The 19363-nt window shown below is 36.2% G+C and overlaps 1 protein-coding gene across 5 annotated transcripts in view; it reads left to right on the top strand.

The window, feature by feature from the left end:
* Nucleotides 1-18422, top strand: part of Tprg1 (tumor protein p63 regulated 1) — a 170959-nt gene extending 152537 nt beyond the window's left edge. For all 5 annotated transcript variants that reach the window (XM_078043849.1, XM_078043850.1, XM_078043851.1 and 2 more), the window contains 2 exons: nt 4875-5028; nt 17151-18422. In XM_078043849.1, the coding sequence (XP_077899975.1) occupies nt 4875-5028; nt 17151-17345 (349 nt within the window). In that variant the 3' untranslated portion in view covers nt 17346-18422. The remainder of the gene's footprint in view (nt 1-4874; nt 5029-17150) is intronic.
* The last annotated feature ends 941 nt before the right edge of the window (nt 18423-19363 follow it).

The following is a 19363-nucleotide window of genomic DNA, read 5'->3' on the forward strand; positions in this document are numbered from 1 at the left end:
GTTATTGAATAAACTTTTCCCTCCATTCAACTTGGAGCTACTTTTTGCGGTGTTCAACTACATTTATTCTTCATGCTTGGGTCCTTTGCCACTTGTGTGACTCGTCCCTTTGGTGTAAACCTCAGGTTCTTAGTATGCAGTTGTTGTGTTTTTGGTGTGGAAGGCAAACCTTCTATGGGTTTGCTGGTGCAATTTAAAGTCATAATTGCTTAGTCCTTCTACCTCCCAACAGCTGTGCTTCAGAATTCTGAGTCTGAGTCACGGAGAGGAACATGTAATTAGCATGATTTAAGGAAGAGCTGTGATCTTTGAAGACTCTGCCCCTTGGAATGTGTATATATGAACATAGAAGAATTGGAAACCGGCCTCTGAGGGAACTTCCAACTCAGTCTAGGATTCTAATAATCTCTGATTATTACAAGCCTTCTTCTACCAAGTCTTTATGGATGGTTCTCTTACCTCTATCTCTTTCAGCATTGAAGTTTACCAGAAATGAAGACTGCATTGCCCTCCTTACTTCCACCAGTATGGGAATGCAGACCAGATACAGCAGGTTCCCTTGAGGATACAAAGTGGTGGAAATAAAACTAAATTGTAAGGGGTGATCTTTTACTTCTATAATGAGGTTTGGCAGGTTTCTATCTATACCTGTTTGAGTCTTGGAAGGAAATGATAGCCATAGGGTTATGGCTTCTATGATTTAGATGCTGAGCCTCTTCATTTTTTTTTACCCAGAATAATTCCATGAACAGAGAATGTTCTGTGTAAAGGGTGGATTGAAGACAGAGAATTTGGGAATGTTTTAGGGAGCCCCTTCTGGGATAGTTTAAAAATTATTTTTAGCCCATTAGAAAGCTATTTAAGAAACCATATTCATCCGGTCTGAAGAAGGCAACTGCAGGACTGGCTTAAGTTATCCAAATGAGAGTCAATCAGAACGATTTAAGTTTAGGAAATCATATACATCAAAATGTTACTGGGAAACAGAGGTTGAACGCAAAAGAAATATCCTGGGATCCAGAGTTAGAGGGAAGCAGCAGGGTCACTAGCTCTGTTCAACATAAAACACCTCAATACTCCCTCTGTGCTACACACTAGATGCACTCTTCTGACTTCAGCAGTGTTGGGTGGTTGTGGTGTTTCCTTTTTCTCCTTTTTATTCTGTTTTCACTAGCAGTTCTTCATTTGATGATCTGATTAAGTCTTGTCATATTATTTTATTTCCTTTTTATCTTATTTCTTTTTCTTATTTTATGTCTTCCAACTTTGCTCAAGAAAATTGTGATCTGGGTGAAATAAAATTTAAAAAATGCAAATTTTAAAATAGTTCATAGTAGATATTTAAGTACACAGTGAGCATTTAATACTTGTTAGTTGGATAGTGCCCTGTAGCATATGACATTTTTATCATTCATCATCCTCTTGTTCCAAAATTGTTGTTACATAAAGATCAGAAAGGTGGTATAAAAATGCCCAAAGATATAGAGCTGGTGGAAAACCCAGTTGACTCCCATAGTAAGATTTTAGGAAGAGTGCACCAATTCTTTCATTGCGTAATAATTGGGTGTTGGCATTCCTGTCTTGGGACTGTACCCCCACTTCAATTAACCCCTTGTAGCAGGTCAGTGAGAAAGGCCCACTCTTACAATCATGGCAGAAATTGTTATTCTCCCTTTCACTGCCAGTCCTACCTTATTTTCCTATAATCTCATAATTGCTAATATTGGGTGTCTATAGAAATCTACGTCTTGAGACAAAGACTTTCTGATATCTAGCTAGGATCCCTAGACAAGGTTTTTGCCCATAAACAATGGCAGGCTCCTTTTTAATTTTAACTTTTGTCTACTGGAAAGAAGGTGGTTTTATGTAATAGCACGATCTTAACTCTGAATGTACTTTGTGTGTCCCAGAATGGTGTCAGGAGCCCTGAACCTTGCCTCAGGAAACCAGGGTTCTCTCCTGCTCATCCTTTTTCTGTCATGATGCTTTGGGAAAGTCCTGGAACTGAGTCTCAGTTTTCCCATCTTCAGAGAGAAGGCATGGAGCTATGAATTCCAAGAGCCCTTCTAGCTGTGAACTTTTAGTTTACAAACCTTAAACTGTTATCCCATCCCTGCTGTTCATGATTGATTAATGTCTTTATGTGTTTATAAAATATTGTGGTAAGTCTTAAAATTCCCAAGGAGTGATACGACAATACTCAGTGTGACTTTTGCAGCACAGGATTATTCTGCTATGGAGGGTTTATTTCTCTAAACTAAAAAGACCATAACCCAGAGGCCCCTTCTGGATGCTATATGTCCTTGGTTAGGTGAATGCTGGTAGCATCGTAACTATAGCTATTGACATCACTTACACAGTTACTGAGGTCATGGAATGTGACATTCTAAAGACTCTCTAAAGAAGAGAACTGGTAGCCATATTACTTCTCCATATAAGAAAATATATTCCAAAGTTTCAGAAAAAGAAGTGATTTAAATTCAAAGTCAGAAAGGGAAATGTGATTTACCCATGATCACATGGAACTTCAAAACCAGGGCTGTAACACAGAACTATTAGAGATCCTGCTCATTGCACTTTTTAACTTCATTTTACCAGCTCACATGACATATCATGTAAACACAAAGTTACTATTTCATGAAGCATTTCTGGTCATAAAATGCATCTCTAGTCTCCACAATTCCCGCAGGTCATATGACAGGAGAGAAGATGATGATAGACTTTAAATAGGCCTCTGATAACTATAGGGCTAGGTATGCCCCATACGTTTTGTATTTGGAGAGAATACTTAGTTTTAGGTTTATCTTTTCAACTTTTTCCTCTGGAGCTCAGGAAAGAAGTTTACTTGAACTTCTACATTTAAGAGTATACTACATCTCTGAAAAAGATCACTGCCATGGTCAAACTGATTGGTTATTCAGAAGTAACCAAAGCTCAAACTTCATTTAGTGTTTCCCTAAGGTAAAGGAAAATCATGGGTACTTATTAGAAAAGCTATCTTGGCAGGTTTTCATCCCCTTTGGATAAAAGAAAAATTGCACCCAATACATAAATTGACATATGAAGCAGTAAATAATTCCATTGTGCAAGTTGTTTTAATGGACTCAAGCCAGAAAGTTCCATTAACCAGCATGATTAGAATATTCACGGAGGGCCAGGAGGTGGGTGGTGCCTGCCTGTAATCCCAGCAGCTCCAGGGGTGGGAGGTTCGGGGATAGGGGGGTTGGGGTGGGCTGAGACAAGAGGATCAAGAGTTCAAAGCCAGCCTCAGCAAAGGTGAGGCACAAAGCAATTCAGTGAGACCCTGTCTCTAAATAAAATACAAAATAGGGCTGGGGATGTGGCTCAGTGGTCGAGTGCCCCTGAGTTCAATCTCTGGTACCCCAAAAAGAAAAAAAGAATATTCATGGAGGTCAGTGTTTATTGCCAAGTCAGGAAAAGAAAAGAGTGAAGGAAAGTGCCAGGCTGGGGGAAATGACAAATGCCAGTACAGTCTCTGAGAAAGTGAGGGCTTAGAAAGGGAACTTTAGAGGCATGCACAATATTTTTTGCTTTTTTTTTCCTTTTTCTTATTTTTTTTTCCTTCTTTGGCAAAACGTTAACTACATAAAACGATACATGTTGGTTTTCAAATTCAATTACCAAAACTGTGAGAATGGGCGGTAGATTGTGCTGGGCTCTTTTCTTTCTTTCCTTTTGTAGGAAGCAGCTCAGGGTTCCACCACCTGGGGAGGCTGAGGTGATAGGCATTTGTGTGAGGTTGTGTTTGTGCACACCTCTACAGGGATAAACATTCAGAAACTACAAGAGCATTCCCAAAGGAATCCTTCCTTAATACAGGAAGTGACAGCTTTGTGAAGGCATAACAATTAAGCTCCAGGTTTTCATCTAGAAATCCCAAGGCTTTAATTTCTAGAAGAAATCAGACCTCTGTAATGTTTCATAGGGCTGCTTAGAGTTACAGGCAACTTAGTTGAAGCTGGTTGAATGCAAGGCACCTGAGCTTGGCTTAACCTCCAGGCATTTCTTTGCATTCAGAGATGTTTAAACCCACAACCATTAAATTCTTATGGGCACATCCAAAAGAACAGGCCATAGAAATGACAATTTTGTTAACCAACATGGGCACACTCTTCTGCCATGATTTTACTATTCCAAAGCTGACTTTCTCTTGGTTTGCACTTGGATTTATCCAATGACTAGAACTAGTCTATGCCAGACAGTGGCTTCTTCCCACATACTATTGACTAGGACTGTTAATTTACTGAGAGGGGCAGGCAGGATCTCCCTACAAACATTAACATGTCCTTTGCCACAGATTCACTGGATGGAATGTGTGCAGAAAACGGAGGGCCAGGAGAAACAGAAGCTGAAACCACTGAATTGAGAAACTGGACATTTTCAACTGCTCATCCCTTATGTTCTACCAACTGTCTATGTCCCATGTCTTTCCCACTTTTTAATTATGTTTACTGCTTTAAGGAAACCACCATTGTTGTAATGTCACCTTGACTGTTCTTGTCCCTGTCCCATTTACTTGATACCCTTTCTCTCTCTCCTTCTTAATTCTTGCTATCAGAATGTTAGTGTGAGTTTAACACCCATACTACCAGCTCTGGTCACTGTCATGAGCACCAGACTTCCATCTTCATGCTGAATTCTCAACAACAAACTCACCATGTTTGAAAATAATTTTATTCTTTTCTTCTTACCCTCTAAATTACTTAGAATAATTGAACTAGATGGGAAGTAAGCCACTAATCTCAGCAGCAGTAGAAAAGCCAAGTGAAATATTACTTTGTCTTCCCAAACTTGTTTTTGGTTGTTTTAATCTGGTAGAAATGACTAACCTAATGGAAAACTCTTTCCTTTAGGAGACCTGGAGAGGGTCTTAGGATCTACTGGGGGAGTCCAGAGGAGCAGTCCCTGTTGTCTCGCTGGAACCCATGGTCCACTGAAGTTCCTTATGCTACGTTCACTGAACACCCTATGAAATACACCAGTGAGAAGTTCCTCGAAATTTGCAAGGTAGGTGGTAGCTGGGCCATCACTCTTAGATTAGTTGTGTTGTTGGCAAAGCAATGTGTTTCTATGATATGTACCATTTTTTTTCTTCTGCATCAGAAGAAAAAAAGATAGGATACAAACTTGGGTCTATAGAAACAAAACCTTTAATAGATTTATAGAACAGCTGTATATCTATAGCACAGCTATTTTACTTATGTAAACATATTATATTAACCATACTTGGTGCTTCTCCCTTGCTAATTTCTTTTAGTGTAACATCATTTAAAAATTGCAAAATGATTGCATTTATTGTCAGCAGGATCCATACAGCTTTCTCTATATAACCAAATCTTAATTATTTTATTCTGGGAAGAAGTCTGGACTAGTGTAAAGTGTGGTTAGTCAGAGTTGGCTCTCTGGTCATGTTTAACTAAATCACTTATCTCTTAGGAGTTTGGTAGTCTCCTCTCCAAAATGGATATGATAAATGCTTCTCTATCACCCAATATCACTGGACCATTGTAAGTTTAGTTGGGGGTAATTTGTGTATCGATGTTCCATAAAGTATAAAGCAATTATGATTTTTAAAAAATTCATCAGTAGTAGGGACAGTCCCTTATACTTCTCTCATTTTCCCCAGGTATTTTAAGTGCTGGGACACTAAGTAATCAGAAAGAACAGATGGAGCTGAAAATTCAGTGAAAAGACCAAACAATTTATTTTCAACAAATCAAACATATATATTCCTATGCTTGTGGGCCTAGAAATTCTTATTTTTTCTGTCCTTTTCACATTTACCTTTATATTCACTTCAGAATATTAAACTTATTTGATATAAATTCAAAAGTTGGCAATCTGCATGTAAATTTCTTCTGTGGTTAGATGCCATATATTACATTTTTTGCATTATTCAAGCAAGTGTGTATACACACACACACGTAAATAAATAATTTTGTATTAGTGAATCCCCCATTTTAAAAAGAGTTTGCAGAACAATGTATGTGATTAAAGGCTAGTTAGGGCCTTCATTCCTCCTAATTATGGAGGTACAGTTGGCTTAGACCCATCCTACTCACAGAAAAAGTCAATGGTTCTCTCAAGATTTATGCGGAAGTCCTGAGAGGTTGTGGTATCGTGGTTTACCTCTGGCTCCACAATATCGCAGGCACTAAATTATTTCAGTGTATGGATCATGTTGCCACAGTTCATGTGATACGCTTATTTCACAATCCCTCAACCAAAGCATCAACATCAGCTCCTAGCTTGACCCTTTAACTACCAAAGCCAACAAAACAAAATGAAAACCATGAAGAACAACATAGTACACAGTGGTATTTATGGAAGTAGATGTGCTGAGAGCATCAGGGACATAGAGTGGGAGTTCATATCCTAACTTCAAATGCAAAATAAGATCTCCCTGTTTTGAAAAGTCATTACTAATAACAATATTCTGATGCCTGTTCCATCAATCTCTCATCTTCTGTTCCTCCCTAAGCTCCTATTCTTTTCTTATTATCATTGTTAATGGTGCAGAGAACTTTATGTTTCTTCCTTCCAAGCAAATTGGGTTCTAAACATTAAAACAATATATATTTGTGGATTCATAGTTATATGTTTTTATAAGTCAAAATAAATACTAACTGCCTTGATCATTACAATCCCCACTTCCTAGGCCGTGTCTTCTTTTATTCCTCATACTTGGTGCCTTAGGTAATCATCGAATCAGTTTCCTTAGCTGTAAGAAGTTAAGGGTAAAAGATTGAAGAATAAGTTCTATACACTGTAAGAGACATTTCACTCTCTTATTATAATATCTGATAGTGCTTTGTTTTGTTCTGCTACATATAGATACAATCAAGTATTTTTAAAAAGAAAATGAAAAGTAAGATATTGAAAGGAGTATGGACTAATTATTCCCCAAATAGCCATCAATGTAGTTAGTATCCTGGAGCATTGTGTTTTGCCCTAGCCCTCCCACCAGCAAAGGCTAAGAGAGAAATAATATTCACATTATCTTGTACTAGATGGAAGTAAGGACAATAGGTGTGTGTGTGTGTGTGTGTGTGTGTGTGTGTGTGTGTACGCACGCACATGTGTGTGCAATTGAAGTTGCACGCACATCCACACATGATGACTAGTTGATTAATGATTGGTTGGTTTTTTGTCAATTAAACTACATTGTGGATCTGTAAAATGTGTTTTTTTTTTTAAAGGCTATTTCTTTTAAATTGTTAATCTGAAGTCTTTTTTTTTTTTTCCATCTTCCTGGCATAAATCTGGTACTTCCTTTTGCCAAGCCATTTCTTGTTCAAGGGCCACCCCAAGTTCCAGCTCTCTAGGGAAACAAATGATCTCCATCTGGGATGTGAGAGGATGAGTACTTTGATCCTGTTCTTTGAGTCTTAGTTTCTCTTTTATTGTTGGTTTTTATGTCGCAGTATTCTTTTTGTTTAGGATATTTTCCAAGGTTGGCTTTGATTAAGACTCTGTTATGTTATTGCAAAAGAATAAATAAGAAGAAAGATAATTTGGGGGATCTAGAATCCCTTTTATGTGAATATTTTCACATAAGATCTTAACAGGGTGTTATAAACTACTTTTTCTACTTCTTTTTGAAGCAAATAGGGAAATAAGAGAGGAATATGGAGGAAATGCAGTTCTAAATCACATTTCTGCAGAAATTTAATTCATTTTAGCAAATTTCTTGTGGCACAGGGGAGGAAATAATGTGGACTTGAGTAATACACAGTCAAAAATTCAAATTATTTATAATCTAATGAATAATATTGCTAAAATATATTTAAAATGTTCTAACTTAATGCCAAGAGTCTTTTTTTCTATAGCACCTGGAATTTCTTTATTCAAACACATTTTCCAACACCTACAAAGTGCAGGCATTATTAATGTTGCTAATGATATGAACGTAAATGTGATAAGAGTCTTGCATTTGTGTAAGACACTGTTTAACAGAGGAGGCAGAAAAAAACATAATGATTTTAAAATAAATATTAATTGACTAAAACAGAATTTTGGATCAAGTGAGAAGTGGAGGTACATGAAGGGATATATAATATTCATAAATAAGGAGATACTAACTGTAGATGAAATTTATTTTTATACATTCCTCCATTACAATTATAATGATTTGGATAGCAGATATAGGATTCTAAATCAAGTTGGGGATAGTAGGAGGGACAGAAGATGAGGAAATTTTAAATTATTCAGATAAAATTAATGAAAAGTAACTGACAGGATATAAAAGACGACAGAGAAGAAGTCGATGAAAATATAATTTCTGGCCTGAGTAAATGGTGACTCCATTAATTTGAGTTGGGAAAACAAGAATAAGAGTTGGTTTAGGGGTTTAGTTTTGTTTAGGACATGTTAAGTTTGACACATCCATAGACTGTGAGCTGAAGTTGATTGTCAGGCAGTTAGAAATTTGTGTCTGAAACTTGAGCTGTTGATATTTGTTTCACAGCATGTAACCTTGGGTGGAAGCTGATTGGTACTGAAGGAAGGTACTGAAGGAATGAACACTAATGCACAAAAATGCATTCAAGTTCAAATTTCTACTATATCTAAGTCTCTTAACATTGATCTATAACATTGCTATGGAGTTTATATAATACTATGTCAAAATACATTATTCTTTTACTCACCTCATTAACTGTTCCATTTCCACATCTGGCTAACATGGTGGTCAAAAGGCCCCTTTCCAGACAGTCTTGCTAACTGTCCACCTAAATAGCCTTTTCCAATCTGTGCATACATACTTGGTGTTATACATCTCATATAAAACAATTGTGAAAATGTGAAATACTAGGTTTTTTCGCATGGATTTCACTAGGATAAGACATAAAAATAATCTGATAATGTAACTGTATTTTTGTTCATTATAGTATGAATGATATATCCATGTAATTAAATTAGCAAAAAAAACATACATAGGGATTCAGACAATAATCTTCTTTTTAAAAATAAGACACTTAAGGGCTGGGGATATAGCTCAGTGGTAATGCACTTGTCTAACATGCTCGAGGCTCTGGGCTCAATCCCCAGTACAAACAAACAAAGAAACAAATAAATAAAAACTTAATCAAAGAAATTAACTGTCATTGACTAAGGTCATGCAATGATAGCTCTATATCCACACCTAAAAACTTAGCTTATATTCAGGGAAATGGGTATAAACCTGAAGGAATTGTCTTTCTCTGTGTGTGATTCCCTTGGTGTGCATGTATGTGTGTGCAAGGGGATGAGAGAGACTGTCTGAATATTCATATTTATTAATACAATTATATAATATGTGTATTGCAATCTGGTTCAGTTACTCTCCGTTGATTTATTCACATTGTATTTGCAACTTGTAGTCTTATCTTCACCTTTTTTTTAAAAAATAATTTCTTGGTCAGGTTCCTTTAACTATCATGTTGTTAGGATTGGAGTGTACTTCTGGAAATAAGAATAGGACCCAAAGCTGGTGGATAATAGTGAATGGATCAGGGATGCTTTACAGCAAATCAAACGTTATCTGCACAATAACCCTTTTCACTCTTTCCCAGCATTTTTATCCCTCTTGTGAAGGAGATCATGAAAGTAAGTCAATGTTTTAGCAATCAAATTTAGTTCTATATTTTAGCCCCTTGGTTTCCCTTCACATCAATTCAACAAATATTCATTGATCTGGCATTGTGTACCATCTAATAAGCAATGTGCTAGTACCTGGGATCCTAAGACTGTAAAGTAGATTTTGCCTCCAGACACTTTGTGGTATAAAGGGAGGAGGCAAAAAGGTAATTAACAAATTATTATTTAATGTGCTAAGACTGTTAATATAGGGATTCTTAAGGGGTTATGGGAGCCTAAAAGAGGGAACAGATAAGTACAATAGTTAACAGGTATGATGACATTTGATGTGAAACTCAAGGTATGAGTGCTTTAAATATCAAAGAAGGTGAGAAAAGACCTTTTAAGTAAAGGAAACATGAGTAAAAGCTACAAACAAATTACAAAGCTATATGAAATGTTCTTGGCTAATGACTAATTCAGCTTAACTGGAGTTTGAAGTGCCTCCCCCTCGCCTCTCTCTCTCTCTGTATTTTTGTTCAATATAGTATGAATGATATATCCATGGATGTGTGTGTGTGTGTGTGTGTGTGCGCGCGCGTGCCTGCGTGCGTGCGTGCGCGCGTGTGTGTGTGTGTGTGTGTGTGTGTGTGTGTGTGTGTGTGGTGTATGTGTATGTTCCGAAAGGAAGAAAGGAGGGTTGGGGAAGTAGAATAAAACAAGAATGGAATTTAGGATGCATGGAAACCTCTTACCTAAGGAAGAAACTTCTGCCTTATCCTCTTATTTCTCTCTATACAACTGAACTTACCCACAGTTGTGATGTATATATTTTGATCAGCAATGCAACTTCCCAAGTGCTTTCAAGTATTCAGTGTTGGATAAGCTTGGTCTTTAAGGCAGTGTGCTTCCCTCTCTACAGAGAGAGGTTGAAACCTGTAGCCTGAAGGCTTGGAAAACCTGCTCAGGCTGAGGAATGTGGGCCTGCAGGCATGAAACCTGGTCTCTTTGCCCAGTGTAAACAGGAAGCAAGTAATGGTTGTAATAAGGAAAACCGAGACTCTAGGCAGTGAACGGCTGGCAGACAGCACCTGAAGCCACCAGAGGCCCAGGCACTCAGCTGGTAAATAATTGTTGTAAAGTCAAGAATATTTCACTCCCTCCCCTCAAGGGTGCTGATTTACTTTACTCTACCCATCGCAGAGCCCCTGTGTAACTGGAGTTGTTAAAACTTGACCCTCTGTTTTTGAGACTGGAATAAAGGAGGGAGCCAGAGGTGGGTGTATAAAAGCTTTTAGAGGAAAGTATGTGGCTGGTGGCATTCATATCAGATGACACAGCGTTCCTGTCACACAGATTGAATTCAGGTGCTTGAAATGTTCAAGAGCCAGCTTGGGGACTTGGCCTTTTGTCTGCCTCTCCTTCAAAGCTCTTCTTGTCTCTCTATAAGCAAGTCTCTCTATAAGCCGGCTTGGAGAGGGCTCCCAGAAATGACTGGAAATGAAGTGCATCTGACTCTAATGAAATGTCAACTTCGTTGAGTTTGAAATACTGTCAACCTTTTCTTTCCAGCGCTTAGATTCTAAAGCCACAGAGGATTCTCGTGAAGTGAAGCTTATGATAAGGACTGAGGGAACATTCAATAATCCAATTTGACAAACATTGATTTAGGAAAAGATACCCTAATGATCCAAAGGGTATTGACAATGAAAATGTTGAGATAATTACATGTTGGCTTAAAAGCCATCATGTTTTGATGACGATGTCATCAAAAATTATAAAATTCAGGATAACTTGCTCAAGGTCACATAATTATCCAGTGACATAGTGAGAGTAATACCAGATCTGTCTGATCCTAATACTTCTGTCCCATCATGCTATATGTCCTTCAGTTCAGTGATTCTTAAAGGGAAATGATTTTTGCCCCTGGGGGACATTGACAATGTCAGGAGATATTTTGGGTTGTCACAGTTGGAGTGGAAGTGCTACTGGTGTCTGATGGGTAGACACTAAGGATTCTGCTTAACATCCTAAGCAGTACATTCTCCACCATAGTAAAAACTGACTTGCCTCTAAGTGCCATTGAAAGTAGACTTGATTTAGTTGTATAGAAAGCCATACTTGTGATTATGTTTAGAATACTAGATGATTTATTTGAATGGAGATATAAGTAAAATGCAATAGAAGAAAATTTTGTTTGGTTTTTATGTACTTATTTTCTTTCTTCTTTCTTCCCTTCTTTCTTTTTTTAAGATTGATTTTAAAAAATGGATAGGATACTGGGTCCTATAGACATTTCTGGGTTGAATCATGGACTACCTAAGCTGGAAGTTCTTAGGCAATCTTAGTCCAGTGATTTTCATTTTAAAAAGTACCTTACAATTATAATTACTCAGAACTCAAATATATAAAACAGATAAAAATAGTTCAGCTCTTATAGATGTGATTGAAGATATGGAAATTGCCTGTTTTTTTGCCCTTTCTTCCACATCCTGTCCCCAAGCCCTAGGATACTTGTTGTACCAACATTATTAACAATAGTAACTTTTTTCTTTTTAAGAGAATATGGGTTTGAATGATAAATCATATGTGGTCATTCAACTATAAAGAAATGCAGTTACTGGGCACAGTGAGGCATGCCTATAATCCCAGCTACTCAGGAGGCTGAGGATCCTGTGTTCAAAGCCAAACTGGGCAAAACCAGACCCTCATCTTTAAAAAAAGAAGAAAGAAGGAAAGAGGGAAAGAAAGAAGGAAATAGAGTGAGTGTGTGTCCTAAGTACATGATTTGAAAACATTTAATTCAATACTTTCTCTGCACTATTTCCAAGTGAGAAGCAGGAATCTTTTTCTAAATATTAAAATTTTAATACTAAATTTCTACATGTTAGAAATAACATGTAGAAATTTAGTATTTCTCATAACAGCAGTATTATGTAGTAGAAAGGAATTTAGGAGCTAAGTTAGGGGAGCTGGGTCCATACTTTTGTCGAGGTGCTCACTGGTTATTTGGTGTTGAACAACACTCTGTAACACTTGGATGAACACTCAGTTTACCAGTTAGATCCCCTCTGCATTTCCCAAGTGCCTACCACCTTGTTCAAGAGGAATTTTCAGAATCTGTTGATTTCTACCCTGTGTTCTACATCTTTTCTTGCTTAGGTTGTTAACTTCATAAATGTCATTCTTAACTTCTGGTTCTATGGTTATTATTATTATGGACATTTGAAGTGTAGATATGGGCTTTTAATCTGTATGTTTTCTTCATGTTCAGACCCAGGTGCACATCTAACTGAAATCCTGGATCCCATTATCTCACCATCTCCAACCTCTAGCCCTCCTAGGCTTCCTCAACTCATAATGATATCACTCTCCACCCGGTTGCTCAGGTCAAAATTCTGGGTATCACATTTGATTCCTTTCTTCTCTTCAGCCCTGTATTCAAGTGCACCAGCAAAGTCTATTGTCCTACCGCCCCTCCACCCCCAAACAACAACAACAACAACAACAACAAAATCCCTGGTTGAACTGAAGCTGTCTTGCTCCAAGCCATTAACTTTTTTTGCCTGATTGCACTCTCCACACTCACCCATCTTGCTGCTTTTATCCTTGACCTTCAAAGCAGCAAGGATTATTTTAAAAATACAAATCATACAGCATTGAAATTCTCCTTAAAAATCAGTTCCATTCAAAGACTCCCTGTGCCATTGCTCCAGTCTCTTGTGATCCCATCTTACAGTCCTTTTCTGTGTTCCTTGAATATATAGTCTTTGCAAGTGCTAATTTTTTTTTTCTTCCTGAAATACCTTCTTCACCTGACTATCTCCTTTTTATCATTTGGGACTCAGCTTAATTTTTACCTCCTAAGAAAGACTTGCCTTGAATATGATAAGTGAAGGAATTCTCACTCCCCTTACTACTTTTGTTTTCCTCCTAGAGTCTATCACCATCAAAATCACTTGTATTTGCTGTTTTTACCTTTTGTCTCCTATCACTGAAAGCTCAATAAGAGCAAATTCTTGCCTGTCTATTCATAGCACTTACATACCCAGGATATAGTGTAGGTGTTTTGTGAATATTTCTTGAATGACTGTAAGGGTCCTTTCCTGTTAATGACATGGAGAGTTATAGTACCAATACTACTGGAAATAATTTGTAGACACACAAAAATCAAAGCAACTAAAATCAAAGTGGCATTTAGTAAATGTAGATGATAAACAAACTGAAAATTCACGTATTATTTCTGAAATTAACAAAATTTGGCCATAGGAAATTTAGCCTTCATAGAGCTAAATATTATTACAAACTTAATAGTGTTAAATTTAATATAATACCATTAAAACTATCAACTAAAACCATAAGAAAGTAATATTATTAAAAGTAATACTCTTAGAAGATAACATATAATGGTTAAATTTAAAATAACTAAAAAATAAAATTTTACTGTCAAAGTTGCATAAAAAAGAATATATCTAGTGGAAAATATTCAGAAAAAATTAAAGTGGAAAACAAAATATTATACAACTGTTAGGGATAGATTCATTCTTCAATGAATTGTTTCAATGTATAGAAAACACATTTTTAATGTTTTACTAATGTTTGTATAATTTTTATGTAGGTTTATATTAAAGTATAAAGATAAGAGAAACAGATAACAATGTCTTATAAACTTTTTCTTTAGTCTATCTCCTTGATCAGTTAGAAAACTTCAACAATCTTAGAATTGTTAGTAATTAAGATTTTCTTTTAATTAAGATTTTACAAAACTTCTTACTTTGAAATAACTTTAATTTCCAGAAAACTTACAAAAGTAGTAGAGTTTCCATGTCCCCGATTATCCAGCCTCTGTTGACAACTTATATGACCATTATGTAGTTACAATATCTGGTAATGAAATGCCAGTATAATACTATTAAATTAACTGAAAACTTTATTTAAACGTTTCCCCCCTAATATCCTCCTATTGTTCCAGAATCTAATCCAGGACCTCCCACTGAATTTAGTTGTGTGTCTCTTTATTCTTCTTTAGACAATTATAGTTACTCAGTCTTGGTCTTTCTTTCATGACCTTCCCATTTGTGACAAATGCTGGAAGCTTATTTTATAGAATGCGTCTGAATTGTCGTTTTCCTGGTGCTTTCTGATGATTATATGGAAGTCTGCTTTTTTCCCAAAGATACCCTATTGATGATGCCATCTTCTCATGGGCATCATACTGTGGGTTTGTGATGACTCTTCTTCATCTTAGTATTAGTGATTCCCACCAAGTTCTTAAGAAGATGGTGGTTCTGGAGACTAGTAGCAAGAGGAACCACTTGCCTGTCTACACTATGGACGGAGAGTCATGAAGAACATGCAAAACCCTGCTTGCCTGTTACTTTCTTTATTTTTTGTATTTTTGGTACTTCTAAGCACACCCTCTGAGCTACATTCCTAGCCCTTTTAAACATTTTATTTAGAGAAAGGGTCTCACTAAATTGCTTAGGGCCTAGCTTAATTGCTGAGATTGGCTTTGAACTCACTTGATCTTCATGCCTTGACCTCTAGGATTATAGCTTCTGGGATTACAGGTGCGTACCACCATGCCTGGCTCTGTTACATTCTTTACCCTCAGTAAAATGAGTCTATTTTTAAATTGTTTAATATTATCCATTTAGGTGAATATTACTTTAATGAAAAATAGACAGGGAAAAATACTTTGGATTGTTTTGGAGTTCCACAGACATTGAAGTACTTCAATAAACTAGTTTTATCAATAAACTCGATTTTTATCATCAAAATCATTACTTTTTCTTTCTTTCTTTCTTTCTTTTTATCTCCAATATTATCTTAATAGCTGAAGATTTTAATGCTTCTTTTCAGAAAGACTCAGAAAGGGGAAGTGAATATAAAATGCTACATTACTCATCTATTTTAGATCTTACTTCTTTCTATCATTCCTTCCTTCCTTCCTTATGGGTTAGGTCAAATAATAATGATGGACACATTTTCAATTTCATATTTTTTTCTTATCATTTGGTGTAAAATAGAAATATAGGTTATAATGACTATGGACAATTGAATTATGGTGAAAAACTGACCACAGTTTTCTCCTACTGGGATTCCTCACAAGGACATACTTGTGGGTTGATCTCTTAAAGTAAACACTGGCCTTCTCATGGAGAAATGGAAAAAACAAACAAACAAAAAAAACAATCCCCTTGTAGAGGATGATTAATAATTTTCTTTTAACTTGAAATAAATTCAAGGAGTTTTAGTTCAGGTTAGGAAGCCATTTGCCTAAAAAATAGGCTTGAACCTGGCTTTGAGTAGGCCTGTATTCCTAATGTTCTTTTTACCATGATGTAGAAAGTAGAGTTACTGTGGGTAGCTCATTTACTCTCAGCATGTTTAACATGGAAATGATGATACATTTTTCACCTGTTAGGTTTTTGTGGGAATGAAATAGTGAGGACTTTCTGGGAATACAAAGATAAGAGATTGCCTCATCTATAGCTCTGTCATGCTCCCTGAATTGTCCTCTTGTTTTGTTGGCAAATGAAGAAGTTGAATACCACCTGGCTTGATCAAAAGAAGCAAAAAAAAAAAAAATTTTTTTTTTTTTTGGCTCATTTAACTTAAAAGTTCAGGAGTTGGCTTATCTAGTAATTTAAATAACTCTTTCAAGGATTTCTCTCTCTGCCCAAGTCTTAGTTCTCTCATCCTTGGATAGGTGTTCAGTCAGGTTTGCTGTGTGTGACAAAATGACTTTTTGGCTCATATTCTATAATTTTGGCAAACACACTGATTTTGTGCCCATTATCTGAACCAGAGGAAAAGATCCCCTGACTGGTGTGGCCTGAGGTGAAGGCTAATGCCAGTTCCACTTAAACTCTACTTAGGAACCAAGTGGAAGAGAGTGGTTGTCCAATGGAGAGTTGAGGTAGTATTAGAATGAGAACTCCAAAAGATGGAAAGTCCACTGGGATGGAAAAAAAAAAAAATAGCTCCTGTCCACCAGGCCCTCCTTAACCTTTTGAACCTCCTTTCCACCTATTGAAATTCTATCAATCCTCTAAGGATTGTCTTAAGAGTCTCCCTTTGATGTCACTCCTGATCCTCTAGCCAAGAATCATGTCTTCTTCCCCTTTTGTGTTCTTTAGCACTTTGTGTCTTTTTTTTGGTGCTTATTTTAGTAAACTCTATGTTATTGGTACGAGTTCACTTTTTAGATTCTTTATTGTCAATTTTTGAGGGCTGATACAGTATCTTACTTCTCTTTAAATCTTCAACGGGGCCCAACAAATACCTGATTCATAATAGACTATCAGCAAATATTTATTAAATTGACTTCTTAATGTTGTACAAGTTATGAATAATGGAAAATAAACAAGATGAGATAATTTTATTATGTACATAATTTATTAACTGATTAATTTATGAAAAGACAAACAGAAGTGATGTTAACTATTTTAAGAAGCCATTTATGTTTAAGAAATAAGAACTGCGGCCCCAGGAGAGGACTTACTGGGAGTGAATGCTACAGGATCTATTCTGCATTTACTAACTCTTTGCCTTCCCCTTTTATTTTTCAGTTGTCTGAGTTCACGTCGAAGCTTGTTTCAGCTATCCAGAATGCCCGTAAGAATTCTGCTGGATCTGGAAGAGAAAAAGAACTGATGGTGTTAACCCAACCCATTTTGATTGAGACCTACACAGGGCTGATGTCATTTATTGGAAATCGCAACAAACTTGGCTATTCTCTTGCCCGTGGGAGTGTTGGTTTTTGAGACTCTTTTTGATACATTATCCATAGATATGCCATTCTTGAAGATTTTGCTTCAGTCCACTGTATTTTTGGACAGAAAAAGTATTTTTAGATAGTACTATATGACTTTGAATATTTAATATTTTAGAAAAACTGAAAGCTTGATTGACTGGATAGATACACATTTCAGGTGTATCGATTTTACTAAATTTTATTAAAATTGGAAAATAAATATTGCTGAACTCAAGTAATGTTATCAAATAAGTGCCTGATCATAAACTCTGAGCAGACTCTGGTTTCTTTTTTCTCCTGCTTATTATATGTAGGCATTTGCCAGGTTCTGATCTTCACCCTTCTGATCCATATGTATTCCCTATTAGTTCTCCTTAGCTCTATTATTGTAGCTATCACTTTTATGAAGATGACTTCCAAATCCTTATCCATACTGCTAGTATTTACTCCAAGATTCAGTTTCACATTTCTGTTTGCCAGTTGTGTACACATCAGTGTTCCAATGGCCCTTCAAATTTAGCATGTTTATGGTCCCATTTCTCAATCACTGAAATCCATCAGTTTTCACTTGTATAAATGCATTCCATATCATGCCACATCTGTATGTGGTTTGGCTTTGTATCCCGATATCCAGACATTGAACTTAAACCTCATTCTCCTTTCACAACTGTTCAAATATTCCTTCTCCTTTCCATTCTCATAGTGATAGGACTAGATCAAGATTTTAATTATGCTTACTTGATTGTTACAATATCCTTTAATTGGGATCCCTATTCCAAGGTTGTTTCTATCTTTTATGTGCTTGGTTGCCAGATTCTGAAAGCACAATCCAATCCCTGGATCAGGAATTTTCAATGACTCATCTCCCTTTGCATATTTTTTGTTGAAATGTTTTTATTCAGTAATGGATCCTTTCTTCAAATAAAATCTCCTATAGGAGCCCCTGAATGCCTCAAAAAAAAAGTAGGAACTCTATAATTGAAGTGAAGATGGGAATGTCATTGGTCTCTCACTGTTTAAGTCTCAGATTGTTCCATTTGGGATTGATTACCATAAAATTATTACAATAAACTTTTTACCTTTCCCAGGACCCAATAGTTATTGCTAATGATCAGTTAATTACACCCCCCACACACACACTTTGGGAAAAAGCTGAAGCAATCATATGAAACTATGTCCATGGATCTCAGAGCATTTTGAGAACCACATTTTCAAAACCATTTTCCTAACTCACTTTGTTCCCATTACTCTTATTTTTCATTTCTTCTTTGTGTCTCCATAAGTTAGATCTAATTTTAAACAATCCAGGAGAGGGTTTTTCTGTAATTTTAAATCTTACTTTATTTAAATACATTTAGAAAAGCTTCTTTTTGAATATTGATTACCATAAAATTATTACAATAGACTTTTTGCCTTTCTCAAGACCCAAAGTTGAGATATCTTGGTTGACATTCAAATTGAAAATTCCAGCTAAGTTTTTTGTTTATTTATTGTTTGATTTGGGCTTGTATCACTTATTTCTAAGTCTTAAAATATCTTACTTTCTCAATTTCAAATATTTATTCTCTGATACATTTACAAACAACAATTTGGTGTAAGCGTTTAAAACCTCAACTTTGAATATCCCTTATTTTATTTTGTCTCTGTTTTCTTCCATTAATATTTCTCTCCTTTCCTCTTGTCCCCCTTTACATTACTCACACCCTCCCCAATATTAACAAATATTGTTATAGTCCCCAAGGCAAGGAACTTCTATTCAGACTGTGAAAGGAAATGTTGAAATCCTTAGCTGTCCTGTCAACAGTAGTGGGATGAAAAGTCGTTAGATTATTTTGGCAGTGGTTCTGAAGCAGGCATTACTGGCAAATTATTGTAATATTGCTCCCTGAAAATCCCCATATGGTTCAAGATAGTGACATTTGCTGGCAGAAGCCTTTGAAACGTCCAGCACATTCTTCTGAGGATTGCTCTGACAATTGCCTTCTCTCTGCACATTTGTCTCTCTTGTAACTGAGGCCAGCCTGTTCC

Source organism: Ictidomys tridecemlineatus, chromosome 3 (assembly GCF_052094955.1).
Source record: "Ictidomys tridecemlineatus isolate mIctTri1 chromosome 3, mIctTri1.hap1, whole genome shotgun sequence".
Lineage (NCBI taxonomy): Eukaryota > Metazoa > Chordata > Mammalia > Rodentia > Sciuridae > Ictidomys > Ictidomys tridecemlineatus.